The following is a 14,637-nucleotide window of genomic DNA, read 5'->3' on the forward strand; positions in this document are numbered from 1 at the left end:
TATTACTAATCAAAAATAAAAATATATTTACGGTAGGAAATGTACAAAATATATTCATGAAACATGATCTTTACTCAATATTGTAATTATTTTGACAAAAGAAAAATTTATAATTTTGACCCATACAATGTATTTTTTGGCTATTGCTATATAAATATATATATATATATATATATATAAATTCTATTCCCTCAATAGGTCTCATTTTAAACTGCAGTGCAAGCTGTGTTAATATTTGCTTTTCCTGATGCCGTCGGTGTGTGCAAAAATAATCCACAATAAATAGTACTTTTAAAATATTGCCTACACTCAGAAAAAGCAATGTGAATAAGTGGAGGAAAATAAAATGTATCAGCAGAGGTATGAAATGCTGTTCAGCACACCTGGAGTCATAATAATTTGACAGATACCGCTAAGAGAGACTGAACTATTGGAATGATGACCTATAGAAACAGCCTTTCTCACAATCTAATAACTCTCTTACACGTTTATAACACACAAAGGCTGAAGTGCGAGAGCTGTCAAAATACAGTTTATTGTGGCGTACGGACTGGTATAATAATGTCCGATACAATCAAGTGAATCTCAATAGCAGGCCAGCGGTAGTTGGCTGGATTTGTGGTGTAAATTGCTGCCCTTAATGGGGCAAGTCAACATGGGTGTGTGTTTATAATAAACAGAAGGCTTTGAAATGATAATCACTGTGCCAGGCCTAATTATGGTCATTTTGGGTCATTCAGAGGCCAAGTACTTCTGTGCCTCTCCTCTGTCTCACTCAGTGTTAAATGTGTGTTAATGTGTGATCCCGCAGGACTGTGATATTCTGTGGTGGGATGCATTCTGCACTGAGTTCTTTGAAGAAGATGCCACACTGACTCTCTCCTTCTGCCTGGAGGAGGGACCAAAGACGTACAGTAAGTGTGTGCAGCAGAGCCATAACCGGAATAGACTAACTATGTGTGCCATAACTGCCATATATTCATAGATGTTCGGAAGGTGGGTTTTAGTGGTAGATTCTTGGAACCCCATATATTTAACATTTGGTTGGGTCAATGGTGTTTTTTTGCAAATGTTTTTAATTTCAGACATAAAATTGTATGAGCACAAAATAAAAAAGGGTGATTTAACTGTTGAAATATCATAGTAAAAGAATAGAAAAAAGGATGATATTGTATTCTTTAACTTAATCTTGTATTGTTATTTCTTGGGGAAAATATTGTAATAAAACTGCTGCCCTGCTTATTAATTTATTAAATAATATTGCATAAAGGGGGAAAAAAGAAAACAGAAAATTATATCATAGAGGACCCATGCAGACCCTCATGACTGTGTGTCAGCGTTGATAAGATTTTAATGTTTTTGAACTAACGTGGAAGGTTAGTTCAGCTTATAAAATATCATGTGGAGCGAAAAATGGATATATATATAATGATGAATTAGAGCTGCAAAACGATTAGTCGTGATTAATCAATTCAAAATAAAAAAAGTTTGCATACTTTATGTGTGTGTACTTTGTATATTTATTATTGTGTATATAAATATACATACACAAACACATTAATACACACACATACATGCATATATAAAGAAAAAACATGATTTATATGTAAGAAATTTATATATAATATAAATTATATACAAATGTTTACATACAAATACATACAATACATACAGATATCTTATAATATGCACATATATGTGTGTGCATTTGTATATACATAATAAATATATACAGTGCACACACATATAGTATGCAAATAAACTTTTATTTTAAATCAATTAATCGCAACTAATCGTTTGGCAGCTCTGAGTACTATTTTTTCTCTTTAAACTATTTTGAAAATAATGACTCAGATATGTATTCGAAACATTCAAATATAGTGTGTAAAATATATGTTTTACTTTTCATTTTTAAATGTATTACATTTTGTAAAAGGCAGAGATAGATGCTATTTACACTAAGTGCAAATAGCTATATATTCCATTTGCATTATGTTAAAATAGCAGGATTTTCTGCTAATTGCAAATAGTGGCAATTATCTGCACCTCAGTATTGTAGTACATTATAAAACAGTATGCAATAATAACACACTGAGTGTAAATTATAACATTTAACTCAAATTATTAAATGGATGCCACCATATTGGGTAAACGAAGCCCTTCCGTAACCCTACCCAATACTTTATTTTCAACTTTTTGATTATTTCCATCATTTTTATTGAAAATAAATGCCATTCCGATGTGATATGAGATTTGAAAAGGAAGAAAAAATTTGGCAAAAGGGGGATTCACACTGGGGTTGTGTGAAAAAGACTACAGCATGCGCTTTACCATCTACACCACTGGAACCAATGTTTGACAGTCATCTTTTGTAGTGTTGACTAGCCCAATCACATGTCGGTGGGTCGGAGATAGTGTAAATAGCCTCTGCCAACAAGGTAACTAAATACACAGTTTTTGAAAATATAAAACCACTATAAATGCAGTGAGTAAGAACTTGGCACATATGCTTTCAACAAGATTTTTAAGGACATTTGCTTAGTTACATCCTTGAGTTAGTTTTTCAGTGAATATTGTAAACTTCAAAATATGATAAAATCATGGTACACACTTGATTAAAGATTACTTATTATTAAAAAATAAGATAAGATCTGTGAGCATATATGTGACCCTGGACCACAAAACCAGTCGTAAGGATACATTTTTTTAAATTTTATATATTATCTGAAAGTTGTATGGTTTGTTAGGATAGGACAATATTTGGCCGAGATACAACTATTTGAAAATCTAGAATCTGAGGGTGCAAAAAAATCTGAATAGTGGAAAAATCGCCTTTAAATTTGTCCAAATTAAGTTTTTGGCAATGCATATTACTAATCAAAAATTAAGTTTTAATATATTTACAGTATGAAATTTACAAAATATCTTCATATATATATATATATATATATATATATATATATATATATATATATATATATATATATATATATATAACATGATCTTTACTTAATATCCTAATGATTTCTGGCATAAAAGAAAAATCAATCGTTTTGACCCATACAATGTATTTATGGCTATTGCTACAAATATATCCTTGGTACTTAAGAGTTTTGTGTTCCAGGGTCACATATAATCAAATCAAGGTACACACCTAATTATAGTAAAGATTACTTATGAATAATAAAATAAATGAGAAGTTCTGTGAGCATATATGTGCTTTAAGAAATGATTTTTAATATTGGAAAATCTACACACTTTGAAATTTTATCTCTCACTCACTCTTATCTCTTTTTTTTCTCTTTCTGAGGTAGAGTTTGAATTTAGATTAATTTCAGTCTGTTTAGAGTTAGACAGGGACACAGTTGTGCTGGATTTCACTCATTCTCATTCATTCCTTATTCACTGTGTATGTGGTGAGATTTGATTGACAGGTCTGGGGTGTTCAAATAAATATGGGCCTGCAGACTTCACACACCTCTACTGCAGTGATTGACAGCTCCAGAGCACTAACTGTTCTGTGCGCACGCACAGCCTGCTGGACTTAATGCCTGCGGCATTCAGTAGCCTGTTTGTTTCGAACTCTTCGGGGACCACACACAGAGACACACACAAACACACACACACATTTACGGTTGCCAGTTAAGGTGTTCGGCCAGTGTGTCGCCCAACTTTGAGTCTCTTTCATCATATGGCCATAAATAAATAAATATCTCTGCGCAGAGTCTATACCATTCTTTGCCTTGCGTTTGGAAATCAGCAACTGAATGAGATCTCCCTTTCCACATATGTTTCTCTCACTCTCCTTCCTTCTTCCCCAGCCATCGGGCGCACCCTGATCCCTCGTTACTTCAGTTCTCTCTTCGAAGGAGGAGTCTATGAGTTGTTTTTTGAGCTGAAACAAACAAAGGAGTCGTTCAACAACTCAACTATTACCGTCGACTCTCATCACTGTACTATGACAACACAACACGGCAAACCTACATTCACTAAGGTACTGCACAAGTCTGGCTCAGTGAGTCTTTGCTTCCTCATTTCCAGCACTAATGTATTCCTCATTGTGAATTCTGGGCTGGAACTGCACAAAACAAAAAAGGAAAATATAACCCCCACTCTCTCCCTCTCCCTCCTGCTCTTTCTCGGCTTCTTCCTCACTCTCTCTCTCTCTCACCCTCCCTCCCTCCCTCTTTCTGCCTCTCTCTCTCTCTCTCTCTCTCATCCACAAAAACTGCTTCTCTTTTTTTTTATCCTATAGCTTTATGCGCTAAAACTGTAAGATGATCTTGATGAAAACTCTGCTAGTTCTCTCATATATTGTCTTTGAGCAAGTGTATAAGCTTGCTTAAATTATTCGAATACTTTGTTCCCAAAGCTGTTGTGTTAGTAAGACCAACATAATGTGTGATTTTCTAAATGTCCTATGCAATATTCATATGGCACGCCATTACGATGCAGAATCTTTCAATTGTCAATTAGAGAGAGAGAGTTTTGTCCAACTTTGCTTTTTAGTAAATGAACATTTGTGAATTAAATATCGATTTGGTAGACTGTATGTTGTAGCTAAGTTATACAGATACAGTTCCCAAGTGTGTGTGTGTGTGTGTGTGTGTGTGTGTGTGTGTATACTGGAGGCATTGATCAGAGCGTGTCTGCTGGGATTACATCCCTCCCGTTGCTATGCCAACCTCGCAGCTACCCTCCGTTCCCCCGGCAACAGAATGTTGGGGTTCAGAGTTCCACACAGAATCCTGCTTGTGTTGAAAATACTGCTTTAATGAGAGAACCATATAATTTGATTTGTTTCTAATTAATGAAAAACAAAAAAGTAGTTAGAAGTAATGTTGTGCACTGGTCAAGTCAGTGTTATGATTTCAGGATACAAGATTATAAATTGTTCTTTGTGTGATGTTTGTTTTATTAAATTCTGAAAGTTGTAAAAATCTAATAAAAGACCTAATGCTCTTTCTTTTTTCTCAGGTGTGTACAGAAGGTCGTCTAATTCTCGTGTTCACCTTTGATGACCTTATGAGAATCAAAACATGGCACTTCACCATCACACACTACAGTGAACTTATTCCTCGCAGTGTCTTGGCTGTAAATGTGAGTTACTTTTTAGGTGAATCAAAAGATCTGCCTTAATATTTCTCGCTCAAAATGATATGCAACCTGGATGACCTTCTACATTGGCCAGAATTTGCTGCGTACACAGAGCACACTGTTTTGAATACTGTATAATGCGGTGTGCTAGATTTGACCTTTGATTTTCATTGCAGCAAATAAAGCAGAAGTAGTATGAGCAGTCTTAACAGCTCTGTCTTGACTATTCAAATTAAAAAAACATTTACAATTTAAATGAACTGCCAATAGTCCAAAACGACAGTTTAACACCAAATTGGACTTAAAATTCAAGAATTTCGAGATGATAAAGTAAACACCACTTTTTTGTTTACTTTAAAGATTTTTATGTTTACTGTTCTAAGATTTGGGGTCAGTAAGATTTCTTAATAGTTTGGTCAAAAACACAATGAAAACATTGTATTGTGAAATATTATTGCAATTTATTTTATCATCAATGTTGAAAACCATTGTGCTTATTATCATTTTTGTGTAAACTATGGCATTTTAGTGTTCATTTCTAATAATAGAAAGCTAAAGAACAGCATTATTATTATTCATTTTTATTTATTTTTGCTACATAAGGTTTTTACTGTCACTTTTGGGGGGAAAAAAGAAAGAAAGTAAGAAAGACAATCTCCCTGACCCCAAACTTTTGAATGGTAGTGCACTACTACAAAAAAATGTGTCCAGTTTTATATTGTAAGATATGCAGTACTATTTGTTTTTTATTCCTAACACAGATCTTATGCTTATGACTTTTGATTTGATTATACCTCCAAGCATCCAACCTTTATTTTTCTACATTTTTAATCTAATTTTACTGTAAATGGGATTAGAAATATACATTTACTGTTATTTGTATTGTATTTTCAAATATACAGTACAAGTCAAAAGTTTATGAACAGAAGTCTCTTCTGCTCACTAAGCTTGGATTTATTTTATCCAAAATACAGCAAAAGCAGTAATATTGTGAAATATTTGTACTATTTAAAATAACTGTTTTCTATTTGAATATACTTATATATTTTAATATAATTATATTAATATAAAATATATTTTAAAATGTAATTTATTCCTGTGATCAAAGCTAAATTTTCAGCATCATTACTCCAGTCTTCAGTGTCACATGATCCTTCAGAAATCATTCTAATATGCTAATTTTCAGCTTTTTTTGTTTGTTTTTTGGGAAAGAAATTATAGAAATTAATACTTTTATTTAGCAAGTATGCTTTAAATTTATTAAAAGTGATGATAAAGACATTTTAATGTTACAAAAGATTTCCATTTTAGATAAATGCTGTTCTTTTAAACTTTCTATTCATCAGAGAAACCTAAAACAATTCTACTCAGCTATGAAGGATCATGTGACTGGAGTAATGATGCTAAAAATTCAGCTTTGAAATCGTGAATAAATTACATTTTAAAATCTATTCAAATAGAAAGCCATTATTTTAAATAGTAAAAATATTTTAAAATTTTACTGGTTTTGCTGTACTTTGGACCAAATAAATGCAGGCTTGGTAAGCAGAAGAGACTTCTTTAAAAACAAAATTGTTTTAAAAAAAATAATAAATCTTCAAATCGGAGGTAATTTGGCAAAAATGTAGCAACAGTTTGAAATGTTTATTGTTGCATGTTGAACACTGTTTCACATGCTATTTTTGAAGACAATATGGAGTATGCAGTATTCGAAGTAGTATCTCAAATAGCAAATCAAATAGTGAAGAAGCTGTAACTTAAAGCAGAGTATGATGCTAGCAATTCCAAGGTCATGGGATTGATTTTCAGTGTGTATGTTAATGATTCATTTTATGCCTTGAGTGCGATTCGATTAAAAAAGTGTCTGTCAAATTATTTGCTAAAAATATCAAATACCTTGTGTGTAAATTAGGTTCCCTTCTCTTGGTGTTAGTAATTTTTCATGTGACTCATACTCTCAGTAATTGTTAACATGAGTAAAACACTGTCCTTACTATTTCTAACACTATGTCTGGTGAATATTATTCTCACAAGTCAGTTTCTCTTCACATGAGCCTTGAATCGCTTATACGTGTGGAGCATTACTGCATCACAGTGAATTTTTTAGCTTTTTTAGTCCACACTGTTGATGAACAATTTACATGTGTAACATTTACAATACTATTTTAAGCTTTACATTGCTTAAATTCCAAATAATCAAAAAACGAATGTGCTATATTCTAAATAATACAATTTACACTTATCTGGGTTATGTTCACCATAGATTTGGCATGTTGGCAAACTCAGGTATTTTCAGAGACATTCACAGGTAGTTGGTTATGGTACAACAAAATGCATTTCAGCCCTTTTTTTATCAATCAAGGTGAAAGCATCCAAACCTTTTAGCTAAGCTGTCAGGATGTTGCTATGGAAACATATCCTGTAATGAATTAGAGCTCTATCTGGATGGAGCACAAAATAAGAGAGAGAATAAATGGACTTGTGTCTCCATGTGTGTGTGTGTGTGTGTGTGTGTGTCTTTGTCAGGCACAAGACCCTGGAGCTCTGGAACAACTGTCCAAAAACATCAGTCGAGTGGGACTTACCAACCTCACGCTGAACTACCTCAGAGTACGTTACAGTCACATATACACACTTATAAACACAACCACGGATGGTCATTTAAACGTGTTAAACTGCTAAGTGAAAAGATTCAATTGTTTGTGTGCAGTTGTGTGTGATTCTAGAGCCGATGCAGGAGCTCATGTCTAGGCATAAGACATATGGACTGAGTCCCAGAGACTGCCTGAAAACCTGCCTCTTTCACCAGTGGCAAAGGATGACAACACCACCAGGTCTCTCTCTCTCTCTCTCACACACACACACACACACACACACACACACACACACACACACACACACACACACACACAGACACACACACACACACACACACACACACACACACACACACACACACACACACACACACACACACACACACACACACACACACACACACACACACACACAATTCCAATAGCCACAATGGTTTTTATACTGTACAAACTGTACACTGTATACTCTAGCCTAAACCTATTCCTCACAAAAAACTTTCTGCATTTGTAGATTTAAAAAAAAAAAACGTTATTCTTTATTATTTATAAGCTTCTTTTCTTCATGGGAACTATAAAATGTTCCCACAAGATCAAAAATGACTGGCATTATTATCCTCATAATGTAGAAAATACCAGGTACACACACAAGCCTCACTCCCCTCAGAGTTATTTTTTACACAGAGACACCATTATGTTTTTTATTAATATTTTGAATTTATTTGTCATATTTGTAGTTTTCATTGCAATTTTAGTTACGTTTTTAGTCATCTTGTTCAGTGTTTTGTCACTTTTAGTATTATTTTGTACCAAAATTTCAAGTCACTGAACTGTTTTGGTTTCAGTTAATTATAACACTAGCCTCCTACATTCTTCATTAGATCTTGTTTCATGGCTCCTCTTAGCTTTCTTTCTCTCTTAAATACAGTCTGTTGTGAAAGATTAATATAGAAACACCAGCATTGTTTAGCTATTCTTTCCCCCAGCGTTTAATTTCTTTCTGTTGTTCTCCTCTTAAGAGCTACACAGTGTCATTAAATTTACAGTAGTTTGTACATTGTAAACATATTTCATATTCCTTATTAACATTTCAAAGTACTGAGCACAGGCTGTTAAGGGTTTTGTGATCTGCGGTAATTAATGGAGGCTTTGACCTTGTGTTATTATTTATGTGCTATTTTACTGCTCTTTTTAAAAAATAACTACCTCCTGCTGTTCCGTGACAATAATTCCTTTGCTTTGACTGAACAATAATCTTATTGTTCTTTTCAGGCAACTCTCTCTTTCATCGTTCCTCTCTTTTTCTCATTCTCTTTACTGTTTTGCATTCTCATTATTATTTGCTGAAATGTTCTTAGGATATGTTAATGTTTGTTTCTGAATGACTGTATAGTGGTGTCTTTTAACTGTTGTTAATTTCTTTCATTTCAGTGGGACCCTCGCCCAACTTCAAGACAGAAATATTTCCCTCGAATTCCAAAAAAAGTATGTATGCTCTTATGCGCTTTTATTTCTTTTTTTACAGTTTCTTAAACAATCTGGTTAGATTCTTCTACACAAATAACTCTTAAATAAAGCTTTTCATTGATGTATGGTTTGTTAGGATAGGGCAATATTTGGCCAAGATACAACTATTTAAAAATCTATATATTTTTTTTGATATATTTACAGCTGGACATTTACAAAATATCTTCATTGAACATGATTTTTACGTACTATCCTAATGATTTTTGTCAGAAATCAATTATTTTGACCCATAAAATGTATTTTTGGTTATTGCTACAAAAGACTGGTTTTGTGGTTCAGGGTCACAAATGTTTAATAATAATAAACATTTTATTCAACCTGAAAAGATGTAATAATATTGAAGAGATGTAATGTAATATTTGCGTACTGTATTGTGATTTTTCTTCTTTTTTGCATCCAATTGAAACCTGAATTGTGACTGATCGTGCAGTTCCTGCATATATTAAACTGTAAAGCTGTTTTAACTTAGCCTAGAATCTAGACGCGCCCCTAGCGGCAGCAAATTACATTTGCTTCCAAGGGCAGTCTAGTTACTCTCAATTCACTTAAGATTTCGAAAAATCCAAGATGTACCGGGCCAATCAAGAGTCGGTGGGCGGGCTTAACATGATGACGACTGACCTGCGACCATAAGTTCCGTCAGACATTCTCTAGTTCCGTGAATTACGTGTGAAAACCTGAACAGTATTTATATCATTTTTTTACCTTTGATAAACAACCACGTCCATCTGTCCTGAGCACTAGTTTAGCATCAGGCTCGCTACATGTGAACGCGCTCTGGCGTAGTATACACAAACACCGGAAGTGATCTGTCGCTTGTATACAACACTCATTGTTTACACAGTGCACAGAGATTGTGGGTATAGCGGCTATTCAAAATGGTACTTACTTGCGCTTATCCTGATTGTTCAAACCCATTTAAAGCTAAAAGATTACGTTTGCTTGCGCAAACTCATCTGGGACTTTTCACCGATTTCCCCTTACGGCGTTTGCATATATTACGCCAGAGCGCGTTCACATGTCATGAGTCGAATGCTAAACTCGTGCTCAGGACAGATGGACGTGGCTGTGTATCAAAGGTAAAAAATGATATAAATACTGTTCAGTTTCTCGCAAAAACAGATCATTTCGTGTCTTAGGACATCAATGTATCGTCACGAGCCGCAGGGTGTAATTTGGATTTGTCTGTGCATGTTTTTGTTTACTTTTAAAGGTCTGGTACAAATCTATGTCCATTATTTGGCTGACAGACTGACGCTCTGACTACGTCACCTTCTTCGTTGCTCTGATTGGTTGTAGCGCTATCCTATTGCGTGGAGAGGGAGTTTGAAAGACAACCGTTTATCCCACCCCTCTGGTTGAGCCCTGTCTATGGAGAGTGCCCAGACCCTACATTTATGTGGGTCTGGCTTGTCAGGCTAGTTTTAACTGTACAAAGGCTGAATTCAAAAAAGCATACTCCTTTTAGTATTAGTACTCTGCTAGTATGCTATTCCTAAGTCATCCTATGTGTGCAGTTGACTAAAATAACGAGACACATGCTCAGTGTCATGACAACGGCAAAGCCATTTCATTTACTCAAAACCAAACCTTTATATATAAAACAAACACTGTTCTGTTGTTGCCGTGCAAGCAATAGCATTTCACTCAGGAAATGTGAATCAAATTGATTCTGTTCTCTATAAATGCTAAAAAATATCATCAGAATGCAATCTTGACCATTGTTTTGTCCTCGACCACTTCACTTGCAGTATTCATTAGTTTTTTTTAAAATATACACTATGCTGTTTTTTTTTGCACCCATCTATCTATTAACACTGTTTTCACTGGTTTTACAACATGGAATGCAATTCATGGAATACAATGTTGATTCAGTTTGCATTATGCTGCTTTTATGTTTTAATTGACAGCAGAGCCAGCCAAACCAGCAACAAAGAGACGGAGGAGGAGGAACTCAGCTGGTAGTGCATCCAATAACAGTACAGGAAACAGCAAGAAACGCAGCCCAGCCAATAACTTCAGCCTACCCTCACAGGTACATCTCATACACACATATGTTTAACCTAAAGCTATGTTCGGAATGTATATATACCATACTACTGTACTACACTTAGTATTGCTGAAGTATATAATATGTATACTATGGGCAGTATGCTCATTTTCTGTATGCACAAAACAGCCAGCCCATCTACATATATTAAATGTGCAACAGTGCTGACTTTTTTTTAAAACATGGTAACACTTTACAATAAGGTGTTATTTGTTAACATTAGTTAATGTATTACCTAACATGAACAATATATTTATTATACTATTTATTAATCTTAGTTAATGTTAGTTAATTAAAAAAACAGTCATTCATTGTTTGTTCATGTTAGCTCACAGTACATTAACTAATGTTAACAAACACAAATTGTGATTTTAATAATGCATTAGTAAAAGCTGAAATCTAACATTAACTAAGAATTAATAAATGCTTCAGGAGTATTGTTCATTCTTAATTCATGTTAACTAATAAAACTGATTGAATAGTGTTACCTAAAACATTTTTAAACTTTTTTAAGTAACAAACAGCATTATTATTGTTAAACACATGCCCAATACATTTAAGCAGCAAACACTGAAAGAAAGTAAATAAATATGTAATTAAAAACACAATAAAAACACAATTCTGACTCTTTATCTCTCATAATTTAGATTTTGTTTCTAACAATTCTGACTTTTTCTCAGAAATCAAAATGAAATCAAATGAAATCCATAAGCTTTCTGACCCTGCATAGACAGCAATGCAACTGACATGTTCAAGGCCCAGAAAGGTAGTAAGGACAATGTTAAAGTAGTCCATATGACATCAGTGGTTCAACCGTAAACCGACGCACGTTCATGAGAGTACCATGACGTGTGTGTGTGGTGCTGCTGATGCAGAAGACGACTTTGTGTCTTTTTTTCAATCAGAGGAATGCACACGTATGCGTAGTGGTACACTAGTGAATGTGCGTCGAAGACTGGCACGGAAGAGACAAAATTGTTGAATAAAGTCATTATTTTTGTTTTCATTGCGCACAAAAAGTATTCTCATAGCTTCATAAAATTACGGGTGAACCACTGATGATTTTAACAATGTCCTTACTACCTTTCTGGGCCTTGAATGCGTCAGTTGTGTTGCTGTCTATGCAGGGTCAGAAAGCTCTAGGATTTTATCAAAAATATCTTAATTAAAAATAAAAAAATAAACAAAAGTCTTACTAGTTTGGAACGACATGAGGGTGAATAATTAATGACAGAATTTTGATTTTTAGGTGTCAATCTATAATTGACCTTTATAAATTGACAGCATTCACTGAAGTATTCACTAAAAATGAAGAAATCCCATGACAGTTGTAGATTGTAAAAAATGTGCATTGTAAAATTAAATAAAAAGTGCACAGTATTCAGTCCATAGTAAGCACGTATTCCATTCCGCACATAGACAGTGCAGTCACCTACACGTTTGCAGAGAAGCAGTGATCCACACTGAAAAGATCATATAGGAGAGATTTACTAATGAGTAATATATGGAGAATGTCTGGATGTCTGTACACAAATGTGCATGTTTGTATGTGTGAGTGTGTGTAAGGATATAACATAAAGCAGTAGGTAGAGAGGGGAAAGACAGAAAGATATTTCTATGCAATGTATTATTTATTCAAACACCTCTATTTCAAACCAATACCTGAATTCTACTGTTTCATTGTTTATAGTAAGTAACAATCAGTTTCCAGTGTGATTGTAATTTGTAATGTTAGAGTCATTTTTGTAATATGTAGTCATTTGTCTACTCTGATTAATTTGTTTGTAATTGAGACTAATTAGCCGTAATTGATTTGATGATAATTAGTATTGTCCGTCTCTGGTCCCCAGCCTAAACGTGTCGCCGGGGAAACGAGGGGTGGCGGGTGGCTGGAGGCGGAGCTTAGGTAGGTGAGTGACACATGCAGACAGTTATCACGCAGCATGTGCTGTCTTAACGAGCTACTTAGCAATGCAAATTTGCTTAATTAGCACATATGTTGTTATTTAGGTGTTCTTTATCTGAGAAAAAAAAATCTAATTAAAGTCTAAAGAGCTAGTGTCTGGAGACAAGTTTGTGTGCATGTGTGTGTATGTGTGTGACTGCGTATTTAACAAAGCTTGTGTGTAGGCCTATATATGTAAAAATATTCCTTTTTTATTTCATTTTGCACATTTTCTATTGTATGCTTGCATTAGCTATATTACAAGTTCAGGTTTTTGGAAAATAACAGCCATAAATTATTCTGCTTCTGTCGCTCTTTCTCTCTCTTTCTACTCCCCCGCCATTCTCTCTCTCTCTCTCTCTCTCTCTCTCTCTCTCTCTCTCTCTCTCTCTCTCTCTCACTCGACCCCCTGCATCTCTGTTTACGTCAACTCTCTCTCTCTTGCTGTAGGATGTGATGGTGGTAGGGGAGCCCTCTCTAATGGGAGGGGAGTTGGGTGACGTGGACGAGCGTTTGATCACACGCCTAGAGAACGAACAATACGACCCCGTCAACGGTCTCCATGATGACGGTCTCCATGACTACACCAACTCACCGACACTTGGAAACGGCAGCTCCTGGAATGGCCAGCACCCTAGCAACCAGGACAGTAAGCCTGATACCATGGCAACGCAGCAGTTGGAGTAATGCGATCTGACAGTGGGTAGCTATGGCAACGGTGCTGTCAAGGGATGGGGGGTATTTTCAACTGTAGAGGAGAAATTGCAGGAGAGAAGGTGTGTGTGTGCGCGTGTGTGTGTGCGTGCGTGTGTGTGCATGCTTGCGTTTATGTTGGTGTGACATGGTATTCCATACTTGAGACATACAGCTTCAACCATTTAGTTTAAGTATTCCAAAAAAAAAAACACTGCAAGCGTTGTAAATATACAGATCTATCAATTCATTTCATATCAGAATTTTTCAGCCCTTTTTTAAAGCTCGGTGGATGTCTCGGCTTCATTCTGTACCGTATTGTTTGGTTTCGCTAAAACAACCGGATGAAAAAAAGTCCCTTTGTGAACGCTCTAGCGTTTTGAGCATAACTGCAGATATCTTTATTGCTCTAAAGTTTAATGCATATTGTAAAACACATGCAGATTTGTGCTGTTAGTTGTGTATTTTATGTATGGTTTTCAATAATTTGCATTAATAAAATGTGTTTGGTTATGATATCAGACTCCGTGTGTTTGGTTATTGATATCAGTGTAATTAATATGAAATAAATTGAATAATCAAGGACACAGAGTGTTTTTCCATTGTTATAATCTAAATAAATAGATCAATAAATTGCTAATATGTTATGTTTAACTCATGTTAATGAGAAAACCATCTCTGAATCTTTTCTCCCCTCTAGTGGTCAAAGAAATGTGGTACAAATTCAGTGG

General features: G+C 34.8%; 1 protein-coding gene across 1 annotated transcript in view; it reads left to right on the plus strand.

The window, feature by feature from the left end:
• Positions 1-14,424, plus strand: part of ldb2b (LIM domain binding 2b) — a 158,018-nt gene extending 143,594 nt beyond the window's left edge. The window contains exons 2-9 of the mRNA XM_073842646.1: positions 812-914; positions 3,822-3,994; positions 4,978-5,100; positions 7,624-7,707; positions 7,808-7,931; positions 9,123-9,176; positions 11,129-11,253; positions 13,664-14,424. Of these exons, the coding sequence (XP_073698747.1) occupies positions 812-914; positions 3,822-3,994; positions 4,978-5,100; positions 7,624-7,707; positions 7,808-7,931; positions 9,123-9,176; positions 11,129-11,253; positions 13,664-13,900 (1,023 nt within the window). The 3' untranslated portion in view covers positions 13,901-14,424. The remainder of the gene's footprint in view (positions 1-811; positions 915-3,821; positions 3,995-4,977; positions 5,101-7,623; positions 7,708-7,807; positions 7,932-9,122; positions 9,177-11,128; positions 11,254-13,663) is intronic.
• Positions 14,425-14,637: the final 213 nt, after the last annotated feature.

The sequence above is a fragment of the Garra rufa genome, chromosome 6, assembly GCF_049309525.1.
Source record: "Garra rufa chromosome 6, GarRuf1.0, whole genome shotgun sequence".
In the NCBI taxonomy this organism is placed as follows: Eukaryota; Metazoa; Chordata; class Actinopteri; order Cypriniformes; family Cyprinidae; genus Garra; species Garra rufa.